Source organism: Ammospiza nelsoni, chromosome 1 (genome assembly GCF_027579445.1).
Source record: "Ammospiza nelsoni isolate bAmmNel1 chromosome 1, bAmmNel1.pri, whole genome shotgun sequence".
Taxonomy (NCBI): domain Eukaryota; kingdom Metazoa; phylum Chordata; class Aves; order Passeriformes; family Passerellidae; genus Ammospiza; species Ammospiza nelsoni.
In genome coordinates this window covers 69,076,254-69,101,594 of record NC_080633.1, presented here as the reverse complement: position 1 = coordinate 69,101,594, position 25,341 = coordinate 69,076,254, and the positions used below count along the sequence as shown (strand labels likewise).

The following is a 25,341-nucleotide window of genomic DNA, read 5'->3' as shown; positions in this document are numbered from 1 at the left end:
TTAGTACAGATTAAGATGCTCTATTTTTATGCCTTTGCAAAGCAAAGTAACACCTTCAGCAACCACTGCCACCATCTCTTTGCTATCATGTGACTACTGATTACCTTCAAAGACTGTCCTTCAAAGGGAGGCTACAACAGTGACATCACTCTGTGTATAGCTCAAAAAGAATTTGGCCAACCTCTTAGGAATGGTGATTTAATGCTCATCTCCAGAAGGCAGCCACAGAGTTTACTACATCTTAACCATCCTAAGTTTGTATGTAGGCCCATCCTTCCACCAAGGATCCTGCTCCTGTCACTCCCTCTCTTTCACCACCTTAGCCCTTAAATATATCAAGGAGTGGATTAAAAACCTTTTTGTAGACTAGTTAGAAGATTAGGAAAGTATGAAAAGTATGAAAGTTCTTAGATGTTTTATCTGCATAAATGATGTCCATCTCAAAGACCAACACAAAACTTCAGTTATCCAGATGCAGGATGTTGCCCTTGGAGACATGGACATATTTGTCATAAAGAATGGGCAGATGAATCAAGTCTGAGAAAGGAATCTCCAGCTCTTTCTACATAAATCATCCAAAGCCCATAAATGGAGCAATGTTTTCTGAATGACTATCTGCTGGACAAAGTAGAACAAAGCAGAACATTGAACTATCAAAGTAGAACATTTGAGAACGTTTTAAAAAAAGACCTCTGAAAGACTTTAAAAAAAAACCCCAAAACTTTGGTTAAAAATGAGTTGACTCAATGGGTTGGTTGATTACATAAATGTGAGGAACTCTGCGCCAACCTGCGCTGTTCTGCGGCAGAGAACGGCTCCCTGGCGTGGCATGGAATAGGAAACACTCACTGGAACAAACACTGCGGTATGACAGAGCACACAGTTTGGCATTCCTGTCCTGACACTGGTTTTGTCCCACTCTTCAGCCCTTTTGCGACCAGAAACTATGCCTTGAAGAATTTTCTCTCGAAGAAGCGACTCAGTAACTTGTTCCATCTACCTTTGCATAACAAAGCCTTCCATTCATCAGGTTCATGGCTAGCTACACAGCACTTCATGTGAGGCACCCCTAGACGACACACGAGGTGACAAGAACAGGCTTCGAGGTGACAAGCACAGGTTGCGGAGTGTAACTAGCCATGGACTCCTAAGCAGGTCAACAGTTCAGCTACTTTCTGTTGGCCCATCATCCAACGGAGGCCTTGGCGGGGCCTTCCCGGCCTGGCAACCGCGGTCAGCCGAGAGATGGAAGGCACATATCCGGTGTTGGCAGCCACCGTCGAGGGCTGTTTAGTTTCTTTTACGACGAAGGCATCCAACCAAGGAAGTTTGGACGGGGAAGAAGCGCGTGCACACGCGTTATACACGGCACCACCGCAGGGCGATGGACGGGGCGATGGCGGAGCCCGCGGGGAGCGGAGCTCGGGGGGCGGTGGAGGGACGGCCACGGGCGGGGGCTCGGGGGCGTGACGGGAGCCCTGCACGTGCGCGGCGCCCCGAGTTCTGCCACCGCCGCCCGCTCCCAACTCCGCGGCCGTCCCGCGGGCACATCCCACACCCCCGCACCCCCCCCGCTCCCGCTCCCATCACCCGCGGTTTCCCGGGCGCGGCCCCGGGCGCGCGCCCCCGCCGCCCCCCGCGCGCCGCCGGGCTCAGCTGAGCAGACAATGGGAGATCAAAGCCGGGATGGGGTGGGGGGAGGAGGAGAAGGAGCAGGAGGAGGAGGAGGAGGAGGAAGAGGAGGAGGAGGAGGATGGTGCCGGGCGGCGGCGCGGGGGGGCGGCTGGTGGAGCCGGCGGGGCGGAGAGCGGTGGTTCGCGTGTGGCGCTGCCTCTCTGCGCTCGATTAGTGTTCCTGGGGAGGGAGCGAGCGAGTGTAGCCGCCGGCGGACGGAGGGGTGCGGGGGGGCGGGGGGGACGAGCACGCGTGTGAGTTCTGTGTGCGCGGGTGCGCGCGGCTGCGTGCTCCCGCGGGCGCGCGCTCGGGTGCGCGCTCGGGTGCGCGCGCGCCGGGCTGTGCGAGGGCGAGCCGGGAGAGCGAGCGAGTTGCGCAGCTGCCGTGCGCGCACCCCCCCCGCCGCCGCCGCCGCCGCCGCCAGCGCCAGCAGCAGCAGCAGCAGGGGCAGGAACAGGAGCACCTCACTGGCATTTAACGAGCGGAGCTGCTAGCTGCGCTGGAGAGAGACGCGCAGGGAGGAGGAGGAAGAAGAAGAGGAGGAGGAGGACGGGAAGAGGAGAAGAAGGAGGGGAAGAGGAGGAGAAGAGGAGGAGGAGGAGAAGAAGAAGAAAAAGAAGAAGAAGAAGAAGAAGAAGAAGAAGAGGAGGGAGAGGAGGAGGAGGAGGAGGCCAAACGGACACCAACTGAAACAAAAGTATTTCCAAACCGGCACCCAACTCCACCTTGTGAGGCTCCCACAGCATGGCTTCCGAGGAACTCTACGAGGTAAGAGCCCCCGAGCCCCGCCGGCCCTGCCCCCGGCCCCGCCGGCCACCGCACCCCACCCCACCGCACCCGAGAGCGTTTTTGTTGCTCCCCGGGAGCGCCGCCGGGCTTGTCACCCACACTTGCAGCGGCTGCTGCCCCTTCCCGCTGGGCCCAGCGCCTGCGTGTGTGCCCAGCCTGGCCCCCCGCCCCCCCTTCCCTCCCCAGTTTTGCTGGAGGAGGACGGAAATGTGACTGAACGGAGGAGACGGCAAAGTGTTACCGTGGCCTGCGCTCCCCCCCCCCAGTCCTTTCCCCACGTTCACACAACACTTTGACTCCGGGAGGAGAAGGGGGGGTGCTGGATGGGGCGAGCAGCGCTGACAGCCCCGGCAGTGAGCACGTCGAAGTGCGAGCCCGGCGCTGTGCAAAAATGTGAGCAAAGCCGAGTTATTGCCTCTGTCCCGGCCGGGGGGGGGGGGGGGGGGCGGGGGAGGAGGAGGAGGGCAGAGGGGCTTTCCTCTTGGGTTTGTGTCCATACCAAAGTCCTGTGCCACCATCGTGTGCCTTGGCCGTGCGGCAAGCTGCGGCGGTGCAAAATACTAAAATTTAAACTCCTCGGCTCTTCGTGCTCCAACGATAGGGTTGAGGTTGCGAGAGAAGCCAAAAAGATTGAAAGTTAAGGCTTTGACACGCCATCCTTCACTCGTCACTCGGGAGGTGGTCACAGCGTGTGCTGACGGGAGATGGAGGTCTTGGGGTGAAGAAGGGAACAAGGTGACAGCCGGACTTTGAGTTTCCTATCTTATGTCTGGCAATTTCACATCCTTGCCCTTAACTGAAAAGCATCATGGTTCTCTTGGATTGAACTTCCTTGTTTTTATTTTTGCAAGAAGTTATCCCCGGGACTGAAAAGCCATTGTTGTTTTGGAGCTGTTCTTGCCTTTTGGGTAGAGAAGTGGCTTCCAAAACCAAAAATGCTCATATCTGATAGTTAATATGCATCCAGACAGCGATCTATTAAAAATATATATCCAGAGGCTGGAACTCTTAAGGTTAAAAGGAGGCAGATAGCCTTCAGGACACTTGACAGAAGATGTCTTACCGTACAGCTGGTGCACATGAATCTCTCCTTAATTGAGTTACATCTGTGATGCCATCGGTGAACAGACCCTGTAGAAGTCAGTGTTAGGTGCCCCGGGTGGGCTTGTATTTTAAGCAAGTTGGCTGTCAGGAGAGGTGCTGAACTGATAGACTAGAAAGAAGACCAAAGGCCTGTATTCCCAAGACAGATAAATCATGGTTAATTGCTCTGGCAAGTTTCCCCATCCTCACAAGGTAGCTTAAGCCAATCTTGAAGGGATCATCTCTGAAAGTTGGAGAGAAATTTAGGAACCTCTTCTGCGTCTCAAGGAATTGCCAAAAACTTGCTTTGACTTTGCGAGGGTTGTGTTGAGTTTGTGGAGTTGGGCCTGTAGACTGTGCTGCGGCCAGTTCTTGCTCTTCGTGTGTTGCCATGTTTGATCAAAGATGCACAACGGGATACTGGTTTTGATGGGCACTAATAAATTACCAGGAAAATTCTGTTTGCTGAGCATTGGACTGAGGCTAAGAATGACCATTGTGCATGACTCTTCTTGGCTGTCTTGTGTTCAAAATGTTGACTTGTTGGCTCAGTAGTCTGTGGGGCGCAATTGTCCTCTGGGCAGGTGGCACGTAGTGGCCATTTCGCAAATGCCGCTCTTGAAAAACACCTGAAGGGATACTTCTACATTTTTAAAATCTGACACTTTCTTTAATTGTGCAAGTGCAAAGTTTAATTAAGGTGCCAAAATAGTTAATGCTTTTGGACTGACATGTGGTCAAGCTGTCTCTTTTTTCTAAATTGTTGCTCATTTTTGACAAGTTTTGTCTTATAATGAATTTTCTAGCCATGTCTTAAAAACTATAAAATAATAAATGATTTAAATATAGTGAGCACTAATTTAGGAAGGACATAGCTGTGAGTAGACATGAAATGTTACTTTTTAAGTAATTTAAGCTATTTTGTGAACTGCCTGTGTTATTGATGGGGGGTTTACTTCTGTTTCATGGTTGTCTTATTTATAGGTCATGCCATTCAATATCATTTGAATCTGGTGTTTGAAATCTGCTGCCATTTGTTATACTTCCATTTTTCCTTCTCGATCTTGATCTAGTGTCTTGATCAAAAAAATGTTATGTAATCTATTTGCAATTGTTAGTTTAAGTATGAATGCCAACTATTTCTGCTGATATGTGTCATGGTTCTTCCAAAATACAAATGAAAAATCCTCTTATAAAAATGATGGTAAGTTCGTTTTTCTTCTTCTTTTTTTTTTTTAATCTTAGTGCATTCACTTATTTGTGGAATTCTTTTTATTCTGGATGTCATCCCTGAAGTGAGGGAGCTGATCTCTATGTAGGCCAGTGATTTCAAATTCAAAGATCAAGACCTTGAAATCTACTAATGGGTTGGCAGTGTGACTGGGACTGGCTGTGTATCCTCAATGTCATTTGTTCCCATGCATTTTAGAGGCTGTGGTGATGACTACCCGCTATTTTTTTCCCTTTTTTTTTTCTTATTTTTTCTTTTTTTTTTACTGGGGTAGAAACATTGAAGAGACTCTTTTCTAGATGAAAAATGCAGCAGTTGGTAATGTTACCAGCCTCTGTAGGTGAGGCAAATAACATACTTTTTGTGTTTTCAAGTTTGTTTCTTCAAGGGACAAAGTGTTTTTTAGTGAGGTGGACCGACATGGAGAAGTTGGTGAATAAGACAGGTGAAGGAAAACTTAAGAAAAGGTGCATTGGGTTTTTATTTCTGCAATTTTGTTTCAACAGGCATTGACATCTTATGGCACCTCTCTTTGTATGTGCCTGCTGGGATTAGTTAGTGTGGTTTTTGAAAAATCCTTTGTACAGCCTTTAGGCAAATGGTAGGGTTACCTTCTTCTTCAATGTGACAGCTTTCCTTTGGCTTACTGACCTGTTTCCCACTAAACATTGTTACTTGTTCTCACCATCTTCACTGGAGTAATTAGAAGTAGACCTTATTTCCAAGGTTCTTTCAGAAGCAAACTATGTTTGCTCTCTCTGCAGTAAAATCCCTTGACCTCCTTTGGCAAGCTCTTGCAAGTGATGTCTGGGATTGAAGTCATCCTGAGTTGTGGTTGGCATGACAAGTTTGTTTGATGAAATGTGGAAATGATTCCATACAAGTGCTCTGTGGGAGAACTGTGTGCTAGCCAGCAGATCAGATGTACCAAGTTGTGGTCAGTGGACAACGACTAATCTGTGCTGAGTTGGGAAGAGTCTCTTTCTCATAAAATTTAATATTTTGTTTTTGTATTAGGTGAGGTGGAAATGCTTTGAAGTTCTCTACTGTTGGACATTGTGTCTAGTCAAATTACTGAGTGTTTCTGCCTTTCCTCAGGGAACTGCTGGTACAGCTGATACCCGTAATATACATGGCCCACTAGATCCATTTGTGTAACTCTGGCTAGGCTTGGGCCATGATTGCTACTCACGTCAAAACATTTTTACTGGGTTTTACTGATAAGTAAGCAAAACAGTTTGTGTGAACTTTGCTAGTGTACCTGTGCCTTGATGCCTTCTCTTTACTCTGTGTTTTACATTGGCATTGGTCATAAACCCAGTGTTTTAAGGTTTCCATTTAAATATTACAGATTAAGATACTGAAAGTCCTGTACTTCAAAATTATACATTTTTGTATGTTTTATAAAATGGAAAATATATATATTTTTTAAATCTTCCATTGCCTTGCAAAAAACTTGCATTTTTTCATACTGGTGTCTTATATCCTCAAGGTGATACTTCACTTCCAATGATGATTCAGTACTTTTGGTTTTATTTTTAGAACTAAAGCCTTTGACATTAAATTATACAGATACAGTAAAACTACAAACTGAAACAAATTTCAGGAGCAACTGGCTGAAGTGCTGTGGCCTGACATTAAGCTATGTGTCAGGTTTAATCACCTAATAAGTAAGCCCAAAGACACATAGTCCAAGAAAATTTAAGCTTTGTGTGTAGAGTAGTGGCCACAAGTCAAAAAAAGTGATCCTGTGGGCTGTTCTTCATTGTGCGTGCTAGTCTTTTAAATGATAGAGTGTAGAAAACTGTTGGAGAAATGCTGTCATTTTGTTGAAAACTTGATACTGCATAGGAATTACTCACTTAAACCCAAAGTTTCTCTCATGGCCCTAGTAACACTGCAGCGATCAAATCTTCATCATGTTTTGTGTGCATTTACTGGAAAGTTTAAACATTTGTTTTGCTTAAGTTAACTGAAAGGATAAATCCATTATCTGCAGTATGCAGCTTGGAGTTGTAGTTTTTAATGGCTATTTGATGAAAAATTACTATTAGCAACAAATCAGAATTGGCTGTATATTCAGGCAATAGCCATTTTTTTCCTCATTGCAATGGGTTGTTTTCATTCAACCTGTCTTGCAGGAATTCCAGATTGTCTTGGGATCTGTCTTCTGTTGCTTGTTTCTGATACGCTGATTCCCAAGATCTTGGTTAAAGGTCTTGTTCATAAGGAGGGACTTACAGTCATTGAGGTGTAATGCCTAAGTTTTTATGAGTTTATTTTAACAGCTGGTGAAAATGCTTATTTCAGGAGAGGTAAAAGACACAAATTTGCTTGACTGACCCTACCCAACTAAGTAAGACTAGGAATTTACATCAGATATGTTTGTGCTGCTTCCACTCCTTAGGAAATACACATCTGACTTCCAGTAGAGTTGAGGATTAGCTGTTCATCCTCCACGGGTGACTTTCACTTCTTTAAACTAGAGCACGAATGCAAGAGCACTGCAGGAGTGGAGCCATCACATTTAGTGTAAGAAACTTGACTTTTCCGTGTTCCTTGCCAAGCTGCTTTTAACCAGCTTGTTTAGCCCCAGAACTCTGGACAAAATTGAGGAGTAGTGCCCTTTCTTCTGGTGCAGCTGAAGGGAAGTGCTTGAGCTGCCCGGGGTTTTCTCCAGTGTGCCCTGCCCTCCATGGCGCCGCTGGCCGGGCAAGGCTCAGGGCTGCTCCCCGGGAGAGCTCAAACACATGCAGGGAAAGGAGGGAACCTCTGACTGTGTCCTGTGTGGAACACAAATGGCTCACAGATATGGAGATGTCTCAGTAGGTTTTATGCAGAAAACTCCTTTGTATCTACATGCACAAAATCAGTATAGTAAAAATAATGGTTTTATTTTTTCATGTATTGCTTCTTTTGAATTGCTCATGTCCCTCACAGACAAAAAAAAAAAAAAAAAAAGGAAGGCAGGGAAACTGGGAAAGAGATGTCTCATCCATAAAGCCTGCGAGGCTCTGATAATTCTTAACTTTCACAGTCTGTCTTTTACTGTGATTTAATTTATTGAGTTTTTTGGTCAATCAGAGATTTGTTACTGTGGTGCCAGTCACGTTTAGAGTTACAGAACAATTACTTCCAACTTGCAAGACTGTACTATCACAGAAGGTTGCTCCACTATGCTGATGTTCAGTACCTCTTGAATGAGGATAAATTATCGGACACAAAGAACTTAATGAGACATGCCACAGCCCCTTGTTCTTCAGGAAGGTTGGCGTAGCTGGAACAGCATCAGGGTTGCTGTGTCCCTTTTAGACTTCTCAGTAGGTGCAGCTTCATTTCTTCCTGACTGCTGCAGCATTTCTGATCTGTGCCAAAGCAGTAGAAAAAACCAAGTTATGCTTTCATCTTATTCAACCAGACTATGTGATAACTGGATGTTCAGTTCTGTTGGATATAACAGAGAAGCAGCCCTATAATGCCACTCTTATTCTTCTGTAATAAATTCCAAATCTGCTGTTACTGGGCAGTGTATTATTTTTGTGTATCTGTTGGAAGCACAAGCTCCACAAATTTTATTTGCAGGGTAAAAAGGGATGCACAAGTCTCTCCCTGTTCTCTTCTATGCTTTTGAGGTTTTGAATGGCTGGATGCCACGTGATAGATATTATGGGTCATTAAATACAGGGTTGATTATTTTTTTAATCTTAGAAAAAAATATTTATATTTATAATCAACCCACCATGTGGTTTGTCTGACAGTATGCTGCTAGTCCAGAAAATACCTTAAAAGTACAGTATTTTATATTATCAGATGTATTTTCCAGAGCTGTAGTGTCTCTCTACGAAGAGCTTTTATTTTTTCTGATTTCTGATGAGCTTTTAATATTTACACACAAGAATTTTGTGCTCTTTGAAATTATTTCTTTGAACTTCTCTCCATATTACTTAGAGGAAAAGAAAACTGGCATGTACTGGTTCAGTACACTGTAAAGGCAAAAATATTTACTGTTTTCATAAACATCCTCATAAGATTTACATGTGTTCCTAATGGTGACCTGTGGCAGATATTTTTCAAGGCATCTATTCATATGTGTGAATACACGGGACGGATGTGGATTAAAAAGCATATTTAATCATAGATCTACATTTTTAAGTTACTTTAAAGCCACATTGGTAGGATTAATTGTAAAATAAAGCAACTATTTTCTAAGTATCTTTTAACTGTAAATTAGTTGTATTGAATAGTGGAACTATGTAACTCAGTTTTGTTGTGGTGAGGCTTCACATTTTATTATCACAGTACACACAATGAATTAGTAAAGCTCAGATCAAATCTTTCTTCTTGGCCATGTTAAGTCTGAGGGTTTGTTTCATTTCTTTTGTGGGGAAAGATAAAGTATATATTCAAGTGGCCTAACCACATTTGTAGTTGTGCTTCTCTAACTCTTCTGCCCCCACAGTTTGTTACACCTTTTAAGGAAATTAAGTGTTCATTCTTTGCTGATTGTCATAGTAGCAAATGAAAAATCAAAACTCTGTTAACATTTTTTTAATATCCTGGATTGAAAGGGAAGGAGCTCTTCTCTTCTCTTCTCTTCTCTTCTCTTCTCTTCTCTTCTCTTCTCTTCTCTTCTCTTCTCTTCTCTTCTCGTTTGGGTTGGTTTTTTGTTTAAATAACTTTGTGATTTTCATTTTGCAGAGACATTTAAATACTTCTCTAAGCATCTTCACTTGCTGTAAAATACTGGATTATGTAAATTTGCTTGGTTTAGGGAAAAAATTTTGGCTTTATTTTGGAGATGCCACAGTTTAAAGCAAGTTGTGGGAAGTATATTGCGATATATTTATCACAGAAAAATGTTACATGTACATTTTGTAAATACAAATGTAGGGTAACCATTGAGGTACAATCTTAAGAGTGTTGAAATGGATATATATCAACTTCAAAATGCTTTCAAGACTATGATGTGTTGAATGTTGTATTCAGTGGATATTTAGAAGTGGGCAATTTATTAAGTTCCTTCCATTAAATGCAGCTCTTCAATGAGGCATCACCAAGATATTGCTAACATTTTTGTTACCAATCACTAGACATATGAAGGGTAGAAGCAATTCAAAGTATATTTGTGAGAGTTGATTGGAGTATAGTTTGGCTAGTTGTTAAATCATGCTCATTTGTTGTGTTTTGATTTCAGCACCTGATTTTCCCCAGTTCTTTGTATAAAACACAGCTTGTGACAGCACAGTGTGACAATTCCATTTCGTTTTTGTGTTGAGGTCACTTACAGAGTTAAAAGCAACAGACCTGGGATTGTGTCTGTAAGAAATAATGGGAATGTAAGGCTCTATGTACTGACACAAAGGATCCATCCAGTTCAGCGCCCCAATTCCTATCACAGGTCCATAATGTCTCACTGTAGAGTGAAAAATGGGAAATATGGCACTACAATAGTCATTGGGAGCTTTCATGGCTGGCTTTGTTGGGACAAGGCAGATTTCAGCCTTGGTTATAAAATACTGGCAGCATAACCTGAGCTGCCCAGATGTTCCAAGCCCACATTCATTACCTGTGCACATCTGCCAGGGGCTTGTGGCTGCAGGCCACAAATACATTGTTGTTCCTGAATTCTGTGTTAACTTGAACTCAGATTTTTAAAGAAGAGGTTGTTAGTGTATGTGATCAAACAAAACAAACATTAACTCTGTGTAAAACTTCAAGTCATCAGCTTGAGGTTGTATGCTCTAGATACCTACAGAGTCTTCAGCACAGACTTGATGTGCTGATGGACTGTATGCCAAAATAAGTCTAGCTGGCAGCTGTGTGGAAGTACACTCAGCCTAGAAAATTTGGAGAGAGGAATGTGCCCACAAAATAAGACAAATTGTAATAGCACTTGTAATAATAACTCTAGGAATTAATCTCATTATTTGAAGTTAGTACTGTTTTGTAAGTATAAGCCATAGTAGATTGTACTGAAGTATAATATATAAAGGTTAGGAAGACTGATGGCAAATTTTTTTGAAAACAGGAAAAAACAGCATTTTTTTCTCCTCTGTATCTTTTTGCCATGTAGTTACTTTATAACTTAACTCTTAGGTGGCAAGTCATGTTTTCAAGACTAGCACATTTTTTCTCACTTACTTAGTTTACTGATAAGGACGAAACTTGATCTTAAATTAGTAGTGCTTTCAAAGAACAAAGAAACATAAAGTAAGAGCAGTGATGTTTACATCAGACAGAATCTTGAGCTTTTGTTCTTAGTGTATTTTTCTGTGGAATCAGTTTGTAAATATAGTTATGCTAAATAGATATATTCACAGCAACTTGTCAGTTGAGTGAGCATTTCCAGCAAAACAATTTCTAATGTTTCCTGAAAATGATGCTTTGACCTCAGTTTGCCACCCTCTTTTGCAGCTGAAGGAGTAACTAACTAGATGTCCAAGCATTCCCAAGTGGAACAGAAGATTTAATGGAGTGCAGTTTTAGGGCAGTCAATCAATTTTCACTTGTGATGTAGCAAAGTCAGAAATTTAAAAGAGCAAATTTAAACTGTTGGTGCACATCAGGTTTTTTTGTAATATATGTATGTAGAGAAGGTTAAAGCCCAGCTTTGAAATTTTTTCTCCTCTTTGTCTGGTTCATGTGCTTAGTGTTATGTGCTTTGGGTTTTGATTTGATTGTACAAAAGCGAGTGTGTGGAGTGGGAGGAAAAAAGGACACTTGATCTCTATTTGGTTTTAATCTGAAAAAAACTTCCATAAGACAATGTACTACGGAAGTCTAGGACAAGTTTATCATTATATGACTTTTGAAGGCATTGGCTTCCAGAGAATTAACACTGGCATGAGCTCTATTTTTTACCCAGGTCATCAAGGAATGATCAATAACAACAAATAATTTTTTTTCCCAAATGCCGAAGACAAGTAGGTTAACTTCCTTATTTCCAAAGATCCATCAGTGTTTCAGATTCTATTTCACTCCTGTTAGAGGCATCTCTCTTGTATCAGGGCAGCTCCTTAATTGATTTGTTTTTCCTCTCTCCCACATTGTACTCATCAGCTCTCCTGAGGTTTGTGCTTATTTATTTAAACTACCCAAGAATAAAATATTAGGTTCTGAATGAGAAGATGGAAATCACTGTATTTGAGGATGCTTCTTTGAGATGAGACACTGTAGGACTGCTAAAACATGGAAGCTGGTGGATCAAGCAGGTGTTGACTTGACAGGTTAAGCCCATGACTACAATGGATATTGGAAACCCAATGGATATAAAGGGTTATGACTTCACAAAACTTTAAAACTATACAAAGATGGGATAATCTTCATTTTTTCATCAGCAGGATACACACCACAGGTGTAGGCAACCTGTACCATACTTTTCTACTTCCTTAACAGTAAAGATTTAATAACATGGTTTTTGTCTTTTATTGGATTTTTGTTTTAAATGCTTATTGAGGAAAATCACCTTATCTTAAAACACCTTATCTTTAAAAAACAATTCTTTACAAAGATTGATTTAGGTTCTAAGTTCAGCTTTCCTGAAACTGGTGTGATGCAGAAGTATATTGAATAAGATGGTGTTTTGGGGGTTATCTATGCATGCTACAAAACATGGATTTAGTGGGGAGATAAAATGAGTGCTGGGAATGTGATATGGTTTCTGTCCCCATGAACATTAGGTTTTGAGCCACTCATAGTGACAGATTAAACTGTGCTGTTACTAATTTATAGCTATGCCCATATTATTTTCCTACATTTATCCAAATAAAATCATTTTCTACGCTCTGTTCTTCCTACCTTCAGACACTAAAGCACTGATGGACACATATCAGTTAAGTTATACTTAGAGTGCGAGATGTATTTTTCAATACAAACGAACATCTTAGTTAAACATTATGCTGGTATTGGTCTGTAAAATATGAGGTTCTCTATTGTTGTGTGTTATTTGAATATATTCAGTATTAATTGAATTATCCAATTCTAAGTTCCTTTTTAAAGTAATTACAGATCAGTTTATCCTAAAAAATTCAATCCTTCACACCTGAGCATATATATATATATGCTTATTCCTTGCATGCACACAAAATAATTTCTTTATCATTCTTACTGTCAAGCAAAAATCATGGGAATTAATGAGAGTCATGATTCTAGCCTATATATCTCTGTACATGGGTTTATTATTTCTATTAATAAAATAATGCTTTATTTGGCCCTTTATTTTTTATGTGTACTTGTTTATATTGATGAAGCTGGAACTAAAAGTATGTGACTAAAGGTGATTAATTTGGAGAAAGGGATTTTATATGTCTACATGCTAAATAGACTTAAAGTATAGTGAGACAGTAAATCATGAGAAGGGGAAGAAGAAAATAGTGCTTGACTGTAGAACCAGTGGAATTTTATCTTGTGCTTGTCACTAAATTAATACTTCCTTTCTATTAATTTGTCCCTTTTGTCCAGTATTTGAGTTCTACCTACTCAATGTCTTTTCAATACCTGCCTCTCTCATTTTCAGTCAAACCGCCAGGAAATTCTTTTTTCCATCCACCTTGCCAGAAAAGGGCACTTTCAGTGTGGAATTGTTGCCTATTGATTGTAAAATAAGGATGTTTTCTGTTTTTTCTGGAAGAAGCTGGAAATTGGTTATATAGTGGAAGAAAGGCCTATGCGTTAAAATTGCTTTATCTTTTGTAGAAAGATGGGTGGGCAGGGGTTGTTGAGTGAAAATGGAGGCTCTCATCATTAGGTCACCTGAGTACTGTCTCAAAAAGTAATTCTCTCTTTTCTCTGTCACTGTATCACTCAGACTCAGGATTTCAGAGATGATTGCTCATCTCCCTGACAAAGTTTGAATCCCTTAGCCAAAGCACAAGCAGAATAAAGCCTTTTTCTTTTTTGTTTTCTTTTCCCCCCCCAGGTAAATATTGTCAAAACATCTTAGAATAAAGTAGAGCAGGCTAATTTGGTCTGGTAAAGAGAAGCTATGCTGCAAGTACAAGCTACATACAGACTTGTCTCCTTTTATGTTGGTGTTTGGTTTGATTTTCGTGGGGCTAACTGCAGAGAGGTATTCAACTTGCATGCAGTGGTTTTTTGGTGTCCTCTGCAGTCAGTGAGGACTTTAGGCCAGAAGGCCCTTTAGACCATTTAAGTGAAATTTCTCTAAAAGGTCATAGACTTTATCCCCTTCCTCTGTAAAAAAATATACAAAAGTGAATTGGGTTAATTTAGTCAGTTAAGTTAAATATACTTAAATATGGCCTCCTAAGCAGTAAGGTTTTGTTTCCTTTTTCTACAGTCTTCTGATCCTAATGCAGGATAATACCCAACTTTTCATTCATTATAGGCTTTCCCTTGCGGCTGTGAACTGTGTTAGTAGGTGAATGTTGCTAAGGGATTGTAGTGTTAAAGCATAAAGAGTTTAGCATATGGTGTAAGCTAAGGCTTGTTATCTGAGAGACAATAACTGATCAAGTTATGTTTTTAAATAATTGTTATATTTTACTTCCTTTTATATTAAATCTCTGAAGGTATTCGGGTGGCTACGTTTTATGATTGACTTCAGTTGTCTTTGCTTGGATTGCTCAGCTGTTCCTTCTGTTTGAGCCACAACAGCAGCTTGGCCATGTTTTAATAGGATTGGAATATTGATCTGGCATCATTAAAACAACCAAACAAAAAACTCTGGCTCCCAAATGTTTGTTTGGTTGAAGCAGTTCCTCCGCCTGTTTCTGTGCATGGCCGTACATGTTCTTGCCAGGATGACAAAGCAGGTGTGGAAGGTTATTGAAGCTGTTGAGCTTCTGAGTGATGCCACAAATAAACAGCCTTAGTGAGCAAGTCCTGAGACAAGGGAAAAACTGTGCATGCTGACAGTGTTTGTGTTGGTTTTTCACTTAACATTTCTTTGAACAGTGTGATATTTAACATTTGGGAGACTGTCCACTTCCAGCTGTGAGTACTAGGGCTCTTTCCTCTACAAAAACAAATTTAATCTTAAACAAATCTAAGTGCCACAAGCCTTGCTTGCCGCCAGTGTCTTCCTCCTTCCTTTGCACCCGCACCGATTTCTGTCGCTGGGTGAGGGGAGCGCTCATAAAGAAAGCTTGCCTAGCTGAAGGTTGCCCACTACTTTTACAGAAATAGTTTTCTGGCAGTTTATCGACTGGCCAAGGTTGAAATCCAAGAGGTGCCACTTCAAGGGAAGAAACAGGAATATAAGGCGTGTCATGTTTGAAGAGAGACAGAAGAAAATGGGTTAGATGTGGGGGGATGGTTGCAGCAATGACTTGGCTCTGTTAAAAAAAAAAAAAAAGAAAAAAAGAATCTGTCAAACTGCAAGCTTTATTTTCAGCTGGAACAACTCGCTGGACAGACTTGCAGTGCGACTGCACCGCTTGTTGCCCGTGGCTTGAGCTGACTCAGAGCCGTGTCCCGGACTCCACCTCGAGGTCACGCAGCCGGTGCGGGATGGGCTGGGGAGCAGCGCTCCCGGGAAAAGGGCTGCAGCCCTGGCGCGGCACAGCGCAAGGTGCTGTGCTGCGGGTTTTAGTGGCTGCTCACTCTTCCATTTCTGGGGAAAATGGCAAACTCGTGCTTGCAAGACTTTGGGATTCCACTTACTTCTCCATGTTGCAAAACTTTTACAATTCCCTGAATTTACTTTCACCATAGCAGTTGCAAAGCTTGGTCAAACTTACTGCCTTTAGTGTGCTGTGGAAGTAATGAAAATTCTGCTGCTGTGTAAGGTTGTATTTTCCTTGTCCACCTGGATTACACTGTAACTTGCTCTGAGGCTGTTGTGCAAACCCAGTTTGAAGATGCAGGGGACAAACAAATATAGTTAAAAAGTATAATTTATTTCTAAATGTTCTGGTTATTCACTGAGCGGGCAGTGGGCAGGGAGTGGGATGAAACAGGATGTCTCCTTGTAGTTGAGCTCGCTTTAAGCTGCATTTCATTTAAAATGCTGATATTCATAAAGATTATTTTTAGCCCCTCCAATGGAATTAAAGTTCAGAGTATAATCGCTGTCAATATCTTTTGGGTAGAAAAAGCTAGGCTTTAATTACTTTTGGTTTCAGTTTCACTAGCAGGAGCAAATTATTTTCGTTTTGAGTGTGTTTACGTGAAGGTGGGAAGACTGATAAGGAAAGTAAACTGCGTTGCTCTCTAAGTCCTTCCAATATATAAATAAAAAATGGTTAGGAAGGAAAAATACCTATTAATACTAAAGACTACAAGGCCAGTGCTGTCTTATGGAAGTATTTGGAACATAGAGGTAGTAATTGAGTGAGACTTTAGAAAGTAGCTGAGTGTTTTAACTGCCCCAAATCCAATGTACTCAGTTCTTTGTGTGTGTGTGTTAGTCCCTTATTTTGCTTATATTAAGTAAAAATATTCTCTCAATTATTTAGGTATAGGTAATAATGAAGATATTTATTATTTCTGTATGGTAAATATTATTATAAAATACTAGACTATTTATTCAGCATTTTAAAGACAATTTTATTGAAAAGATTTAATATACTTATTACAAAGTCTGCATTTGTATGCAGTTTGAAAGCATAAAATAGCTTAAAATATTGGTTATCCAGGGGTGTAGCACACAAAAATTAAAATTGCCTGAATGTACATTCAGATGACTCATTGTTTTAACAGGTGCATGTAGCAATAAGTGTTGAAGCTATACTTAGCTTCTAAACCAGTACAATTTAATAGTATTGCCAGCCATTGACATTGGTCCATCATTTAATTAAAAAACCCCAAACCAACAAATTATTAAATAAATAATTTAGAAGTAGAAAATAAGATTACACTCAGGAAAAAAGTCTATTGATCATTGTCTAGAAACTCAGTCCAATATAATCAAATTTATTTGCTTGCCAACAAATTATTGAAAACAAACGGTGAACACTTTAGACTACTTACATGAAAATAACTAAGTCAAATACACTTTCAGTGTGCCAATTTTTATTGACTGCCACACTTCAGTAAGAGCAGAATCAAATTATAAAATTGACCATTATTATTGGCCCTTCCACTCTTCCTCAGTTCCAACATAGTTTTAACACCCAACCTGGCCTAGACACTGGGTTCTTTACACACAAAAAACAAAGAATAAAATTCTGGTTTTGATTTTTCACAAGATAAAAGTAAATAAATAAAGTATACACTTAGGGATAGAAAGTTGCCTCAGAAAGTTCTGTAAGATCTACATTTTCTATTTTCAGAAGCAAGGCACATTTTCTGTACATTTATGTGACAGAGTAATCTTCCTCTAAATGTCTAGATGCAAAGAAACCATGCACTGTTACTTCAGAGTGATTACATTAGCTGACGATTATTGACATTTTCTTGGAATTACTAATATGTGTTGGTCATTCGTCATATTTTTCTAAGAAAAAGCAATTGTGTTCTCTTCAGTTTTACTATTCTGACAAATGTGAAATGATATGTAAGATCACTTCCATGAAAATAATCAGCACTGGTAGTTATCATTGCTTATTTCAATGTTCTACCAACACTGGCTTTGCCAATAATATATAATCACTCTTAAGGGGAATAATGTAACAAAATAAATGTAAATACTTAATTTAAAAAGTCATACAGATTTTACTGAAAATATAAAGAAAGCAGTTTCATCTCAAAGTTATATTACTTTCAGATAAAAGTTATGGAGGTGTTTTTTAATTCCTACAATGAAAATCATTAGGGATAGATAGAAAACTGTCGTAGTGCAGTAAGGCAGAGGTGAATATTCAAATGTGTGAAGATTCAGTGAAAATGCCATGAGCACTAGTGGCTATTTGCTGTCACAACAAAAAGACCATTCATAGTAGATTATATAGACTTTAATCATAAACTTTCTATCCATGGGGTTAAGAACAGTATGAAAATTCTCTTATCTATTGAGAGCAAAATAATGCCAGTAACCACGTGTCTACTAGGTAGGAGCACTAGTATTTGAGAGAGAAATACTGAAAGAAATATTATTCTATGATTTCTTAAAAAATATGCTGTGTGTCAGGCTACTGTTGTTTTGGGGCCAAAATCTGGGTGTTTTGTTCTCAATTTATTGTGACTTACAAATAAGTATTTCTTTATTCTGATAGAAGCAAACAAACCAAAGTTTTTCTTTAGTCTACAGGAGACAGGATTTAAAACAAACAAAAAACACCAACCAACTGAAGGTATCTAAAGTATTGTGGTTTGTCTTTTATTGTGTGTTAGTTTTAATCGTTTAGAAATGTAAATTAGATAGGCTAAGCCAGGATGTAACATAAGTACCAGACTGGACAGGTTGATGCTGATTGCAAAAAAAAAAGAACTGTAAAAGGCTAAAATGAGAACTGCTTAGCAGAAAATTAAAGAAAGCAGTCACTGCTTGTCCAAGTGTTCATGACAATTTGAACTGATCTGTACTTACCTCTTTACTCTGAGGCTGAAAATTTTGATTGACAAAGATACTCATGTAGGTGTAGTAATCATTTGTAAAGCACCTGCTGCAGTACTGCATGGTGTTCTGATTTCAGAAATCTATCTCCTTGCTAAGTCAACATGGTCCCTATCAAATCCATTTTAAACTGGTTGACTGGCAGATCATAAAGGAGTAATAGATTAAGGACATTCATGCTGGATTTTTTAGAAGTTTTTCACAGCCCATTGCTTTGAGGATTTGTATAATAATCTAGAGGAAAATAGAATGTAATCTCTGGTAAAATGCGTATGTGCAGAAATGGATGGATTCATAAGTGTGAGGGATGGTCTGTGCTGTGTTAATGGGGATCATTCATTAATGAGGATACATTAATGAGGATACATTAATAGAGCTGAAGACACTTGTCCTGACAGTGGGGTCATACCTGCAGATTGGAGAGTGGTGCTTTGGGAAGGAGTAATTTGGTGATACAATACAGCAGCTAAAGTGCACATTGCAGTCTCTTGGTATGGACACAAGTGGAGTTAAGTATGCTGTTACCGTGCTATGTAGCTTTTAGTGAGATGGTAGAAAATTGTATCTTATTTGAGCTTCAAATGAAAAAAGCCCCAAAACCAAGGTGAACTTACAAAGATTCAGAAAAACATGTCGAGGACAATTGTAAATATTAAAAACAAATAAGTCAAGAAACCCTGGCGTACAGCAGGAGTCTGGAGAAGCTCACTCTGTGTGGTATTTAGCAAAGGTGACTGATGGCCTGTAAGCACTTATACGGGGCAAAGATTTCAGACAAAGTAGTCCTTTAGGTATACTAGGTTTTGGATGACAAAATGCAGTAACTCAAAGCTGAACTCAGGTGTATTACTTCTAGAAATATAATAAATTTAATATTGAAGTAATCTATCAGAACAGCTTATTTTTAAGAATGTTCTTATGTCAGGGGAAAAAAAAGCTGTAATTTTTTCCAAAAAGATACCTTTAGTTCTAGCACAATATCATGATCTGATGCAGGAATTTTGGAGCGAAATTCCTTCTCTTATACAGGAAGGCAGACTAAGTAATTGTTACTTACACAGGTAATCTAAAAAATCTGATCTGAAAAGTGGTTTTGGCATCAAGGGCACACAGTGCTCTGTTTTAATGGGCACCTGTGTTTTTGTTGGGAAGGCTGAAAAATGTGAGAGAAAGAGAAGGTTAGAGATGTAATGAGAGAATATAATAAAGATGGGTTTAAATTTTATTTTACACATAGAGAGGAGCTAAGTATGAGATTTATTAAATCAAAATATGTGATCATCCAGGCAACACATACATCTTCCATATAGCATTTAGAAAGATTTTTGCATGCTAATTGTGTGAATTAGCAACCGGCTGGGAACAATACCCTGCTATTTGTTAAAGGAGAGACAATAAAGTTCTTCTAGACAGGAAAGAATCTACATTGTTAACAGATGACCTGAAAGTTCAGCTCATTGAAAAGGCAAATATTTTGACCGGGAGAATAATTCTTCCTGTGGAGCAGTATGAGTTGCTGTGCTAAAGCTGTACAGCTATTTTTAACCATGTCACAGCTATTGAGCTTAGTCTTCAATTTAGTTCATAAACAGTGTAAAAAAGACTAAGTAGGTCTTTCTTTTTGATGAATGTAGAGGTGAGTGTGTCAGAATCTGCCCTTTTTGCAGTTTTTGTTTATTTTGTGCAATTTCTGCTTTGGTTTTAGCATCTTGGTTGTAGATTTTTGTCACTTGTCGTCACTACCTGCTGCATTCTGTTTTGTTGAACACCAGAAACACTTGCACTGGAGTAATTGTGGGCAAAAGATGAAGTTGCATGTGCAGTGAAGGTTGTTATGGTCTAGGGGGGCAAAAGTGGAGGCTCTGTAAAATCCTACTTCCTTCCAAATGACACTGAGTTTTTCAAAAGTTTGTTCTTGAACACTTCTGTGGTTTAAAAAGTTTTATTCCAGTTTTGCTTTGTGGCAGTTGTACAGCAGAATTTGCATTTGATATGTAACTTTTGAGCTTGACTAGAATCTTCTGGATGCTTGACTTGAACACTTGAGCATCTAAAATCTTTATCAGAAAATCTTTAATTTGATTTCCTGAATTCTAGGTTTTTCTGTTTTAAACGCTGAATTTTTTTTTTTTTTTTTTTTTTTTTTTTACTATGATAAAGGTCTCTGAATTACTTCAGAGCTTTCCAGTGGTAAAGTTGTTGCCTAAATTATGTCTGCAGGTTAAGGTTCTTCAAAAGATATGTTTGTAATGTAATCAATATCTTATTGAGAAATATTTGTAGTAATGAAATGCTACAAGACCTACATGTATCATAGACTTAAGATATTTCATTTTTCAAAGACATTAGACTGGAGATTATACATCCAGATAAATAGATTTTAACTGCAGTAGTGGACATCACTGACAAGCTTATGTATCTATACAGGTGGTATTTAGATTCTTTATGATTTCTCTGGGACATGTTGCAGATTTTATGCTCAATCTGTGTATATACATGAGTGTGTACTGCATCTTTTGGGAAGAAAACAAGCATCGTACCTCTTTACTTTTTATTCCTTGCAATGTGGAAAACATGTAAGAAAAGGTGACCCAGACAGGAGAAACAACTATGAATTGCACAGAATGCAAAGCCCTATGAATTTTGTTTCTTTTTGCTTTTGCTGTTAGTGAGTTTACTCACTTTATCAAAATGGTGAAATTGGGTCCGGCCTAATCTTTTCCTTTGCCTTTCCACCACTTCCCCACTACAATGCTAATGTTTGTGGGACAACAGAAAGCGGGAGCAATGTACTACATTTTGTGATAACTTGATGATTTGGTGTCAAGCCGAGAACAGGCTATACTACCTTTGAATATTATTCATAGAAATGAACTAGAAAGTATAACCACACACACAAACATTCCTTATGTTAGGGCACATTTTAATAGCTCACCGCAACTTTTAAAAGAACTACTTTGAAAAAGACCATTTGACCAAAAAAAAGTGATACACTGTAAGTGAAATTATACTGAGTCTGCTCTGTGATACAGTTTATTGGCAATGCATAAGTGTTACCTCAAAAAAACCAACAGAAAAAGAAACTTCAAATTCAGCTTCCACCAAATTATGAGATGCTTGCTCTTGCTTGCCTGATGAAGACAATATAAACAAACCAAATTTAGGTTAGCCCCTTGTTCTTATATACTAGATAAATCTAATAAAACTCAAGAACTATGCCTAAGCATCTTTTTTTTTTTTATGGATTTTTGTACCTCATTGTAAAAATACTACTATTTACGTCACAAATTGAAACTCTCTCGATTCAGGAAATGCCAGATTAACAGTTGCCTTAATTCTCTTTATATCTAATTTGAGCTCAGACTGGATCATAGGTTTTGTGGTCAGGGAAGAAAACCATTTGCAGTCATAATTGACAGAACTAGAAGGTGCACAGCTAATCTACCCTTTCAGATGAGTTCAGTGGGAAGGATTCTTCCCCTTTAGTGCTCCCAGAGGAGAAGCATAAGCCATGAGTAAAAACCTGCCATGCTTAAATTCTCCTGTTTGTCCTTATTCTCAAGGACCAGGGATTCCCACATATCTCTGAGGTAATATATATTGACATCCTGCCCTTTCCTCATCTCCTCAGTTGGGTATTCCCTTTAGCAGCATGTGTAGTCAGGACTCCATATAGAGACATCTTATGCAGTTTTTCCACCTGAAAGGTCTCCCTCATAACCCTCAATTGTTTTTTCTTTTTTTCCCTCCTGGTTTGCTTAATAGGTAGTTTGAGGCCATGTTTTCTTCCACAAAGAGATTTATTTTAAATTTTGGCAGTCCCATCAGTATTACTTTAAAGAGCTGTGAAAAAGCCTCCTTGGACTGTTAAGCTGATGACAACTTCGGAGGTGATATGACTTCTGAACTTGTAAAGAAACTTAATATTTGCCATTTTTTCACTACCAACTCGCTTAAAATGAAATATCTTTAAAAACTCTCTTGGCACGAGAGTTACATTAAAGGTACAATAACTTTGTGATAGAAATAGCAACTTTTTGTATTGGTTGCAAGCATCTAGAGTGAACTTGTTAATTAAAAATTAGAGTTGTATCTACTTAAAACAAAAATGCAAAGCCTAAGTTCTCAATTTTGAAGTTAAGGAAACTTCCTAGAAATTTTACTTAAGACTGCCTGTTGTCTTATCACAAAAGAGCAGAGTTGAAGTTTGCTTCTCTTATAGGATTTGCTCTTTACTCTTTGTTTTTCAGTAATTTTCTTAAATTGGAAGGGTCTGATGATTTTGTTGATTTTTTTTTTCCTTTGCATAGTGAGAAAAATTATGGAGTAGAGGGACTTCTAAATAGCATTGCTATGTTTTAAACAATCAATGTTGTGATCCAGGTGTATTGGTAAGGAGTTGGGAGTTTTTTCCATATTATCATGCCTATAATTCATAGTAATGATTTTATTTTACTTTGTCTACAGGGATTCCAGTTAGTGTGCTCAACTTCATGGGATCAATTTTGTGGGCTCTTACGTGCTTCCTAGAAGCCATTGCTCCTTGCCTTTCACCACTTGAACTTAAGAGTACCTGTTTTTAAGACAGTAATATATTTACTGTCCATATAGCTTTTCTTGATGTGTCTTAGCAGGCTTACAAAACAGCAGCAACCTGCCTACAATATATATATTTACATCCTTCTTCAGCAGTAGCTTTGTTGATGGAAGAGTCGACAAAGTCCACTCCAGAGCATTCATCACTGCCCTCTACCTGGGGTTAGTGCCCTCTCTGGTCTGCTGGCTGAGCTGCTCATGGGAGCTCTCCTTAATCCAATTCAGTCAAATTGAGCCATGTTAGGAAAGATTTGTTATTTAAATTACTTAAGCTGATCTAGCTTATTTTGACTGACATGTTTAGGGAGTTCTTATATATGCAGCTCAGCCAGAAGATTTGAGAAGTGGTAACCATCGGGAGGATGTGATGATAAGGTGGGGCAGTGGGTGGCAAAGAGCAGGTCTTTCCCAGCTATGCTCAGACTGGTTGATGTGTACTCATCTACAGCCTGAAATTTGGGAACCTGGCTTTTCTTCATGGAGCACTCTGAAGTTTTCTGAGCCATTAAAAAGGAGAAGTCTGCCTGTGCTGGTTCCTGTCTGAGTGCTCCCATTAGCCACAATTTCACCCAGAACCACCTAGAGCATATTGGCCAAGAGGCTTTGATTGTCCACTTTTGAATGGCTCCTGCCAGCATTATTTCATAGTTGAACTAAAGTGCAGGTCTCCCTCTGGTGCCTACTTTGTAAAAGCACAAGATTTTATAATTGGGCTGAGCAATTGAAAACCAACTGTATGAAAAGAGAAAGGTCTCTTTGTTGTCCTGGTAATAGCAGTTCTGAGAGCACTGACAGTAACGTTAGACAGTAGACTGGTTTTTTTCTTGTGGTACATAGTGCTAATCTGCACATACATTCAGAACTCTGTAGTCACTGTCAGCTGCAGCAGTGTTCATCCTCTGCACCTCTTCTAACAGCAAAATCTTCCTTTTGGGAGGTTTGTTTGTTACTATGTGGATATGTGGGTAATGGATACCTGGATGGAGGTGCATATATGGAAATGAAACCAGAAAATTTTCATAACTTTCTTACCAGTTCCTTTTAGCTGTTCATTTTTGGAAATTAGTTGACCATACAAACATTGATCCTTCTGATACAACCAGAATTTTCTGCTTTGATGGATTTTAATCTAATTTAAAACACTTAACCCACTTTTGAAAAGGCTCAGACATGGGTACATTGAGAGGAGCACACCACCACACACCCCCAACAAAATAATAAAAAGTGACATCATCACTGTGGGTGGAATTTTTCATTTACATCACCTTCCACTTCAGGGCCTGTGCCCCTTTCAGAGAACCACATTTTACATTATCAGTCCTACCATTCAGGGCTATCTGTGTGTAAATTTTCCCATTCATATTCCCAAGAACACCCAGCACAAGTATTTCTCAGAAAGGTCCTGGTTGTGCCATACATCAAAAGAACTCTATGCCGTTTGGACTTGGTACCTTCGGTTGTACCTTGCTGACACAGAGGATACTTTGACAAGGCCTGCTATCAGCAGGGGTGTCTCAAACAAATACAAGTGATGTGTAGGACTCAGTCCAGCAAGTTGCTATTTCCTGATACAAGCCTGCTCTAAAAATGCCTCAGACAATTTTTTCGGAATACAGTTCTGGAGGAATTCTGGTTAATGTTTCAGACACATTAATGATTTTTTGATCCTTTGTTGTAAACCAACATGTGCCTAAACCCTTCCCTGGTATGAGAAACAAAGCAACATAAAAGAACAAGTTTGGACTGCCCAGCATGAGCAGGGTCAGGTTGATGTTTAGAAATGATAAGCTGAAGGCAGCCTCCCATCAGGTCACCTGTCTGATACAGTCTTACAGCACAGCCTAATCCTGCATTTGAAGCTTGCCTGGGTGTATCTCTGGGGACATTGTCCAGCACAACGGCCTGCTTGGCTGAGGCTTAGGATGCTTAGTTCTAAAGCAGAGGGACAAGGAACCCTGTGGGACAGGATTTATTGTGAGGAGTCCAGTCTTCTTGGGATATTGATTGCTGTCTATGTGGGGGACAAACTGGCAGTCCTGGAAAGAAGCCAGGTGATCTTTTTACTTGCTCTTTGGAAATCTGCAGAGGATGATGATGATCAGATTCTTTGAGGGTTTGTATGAGGACTGGGGTGATGTCAGTCTTAAGTCTCCCTGTAATTCTCTACTCTTGATGTAAAACCAGTGTTTCTCCTGCCTGTTAGGCCATAGTTTTGTATGTATTAAGTCAATACTCCAGTGGGGATGGAGGGAGGAGATGACATTTGTTTTTTTGGGATTTTATTCCAGGGCTGCTTCCACTGTGGTGGCTAATGTGTTTTTATGGCTAGATGTGAATCAGGTCCAGAAATTCAGCTAAAATATAAATATTATCCTTCTCTGCTGAATTACAGCAGAATTAGTTCTATGAATGAGTACAGTATGCATCTGTTCAATCACTATACCAGTGTCCTTTTTTCCTTTTTTTTTTTTAAGTAAAAAAAAAAGTCCCTAAAAGGAGCAAAGCAAGGAAG

At 39.8% G+C, this 25,341-nt stretch overlaps 1 protein-coding gene across 2 annotated transcripts in view; it reads left to right on the top strand.

The window, feature by feature from the left end:
• The first annotated feature begins 2,128 nt into the window (after window positions 1-2,128).
• Window positions 2,129-25,341, top strand: part of CDYL (chromodomain Y like) — a 105,098-nt gene continuing 81,885 nt past the window's right edge. For both annotated transcript variants that reach the window (XM_059472881.1, XM_059472890.1), the window contains exon 1: window positions 2,129-2,442. In XM_059472881.1, the coding sequence (XP_059328864.1) occupies window positions 2,419-2,442 (24 nt within the window). In that variant the 5' untranslated portion in view covers window positions 2,129-2,418. The remainder of the gene's footprint in view (window positions 2,443-25,341) is intronic.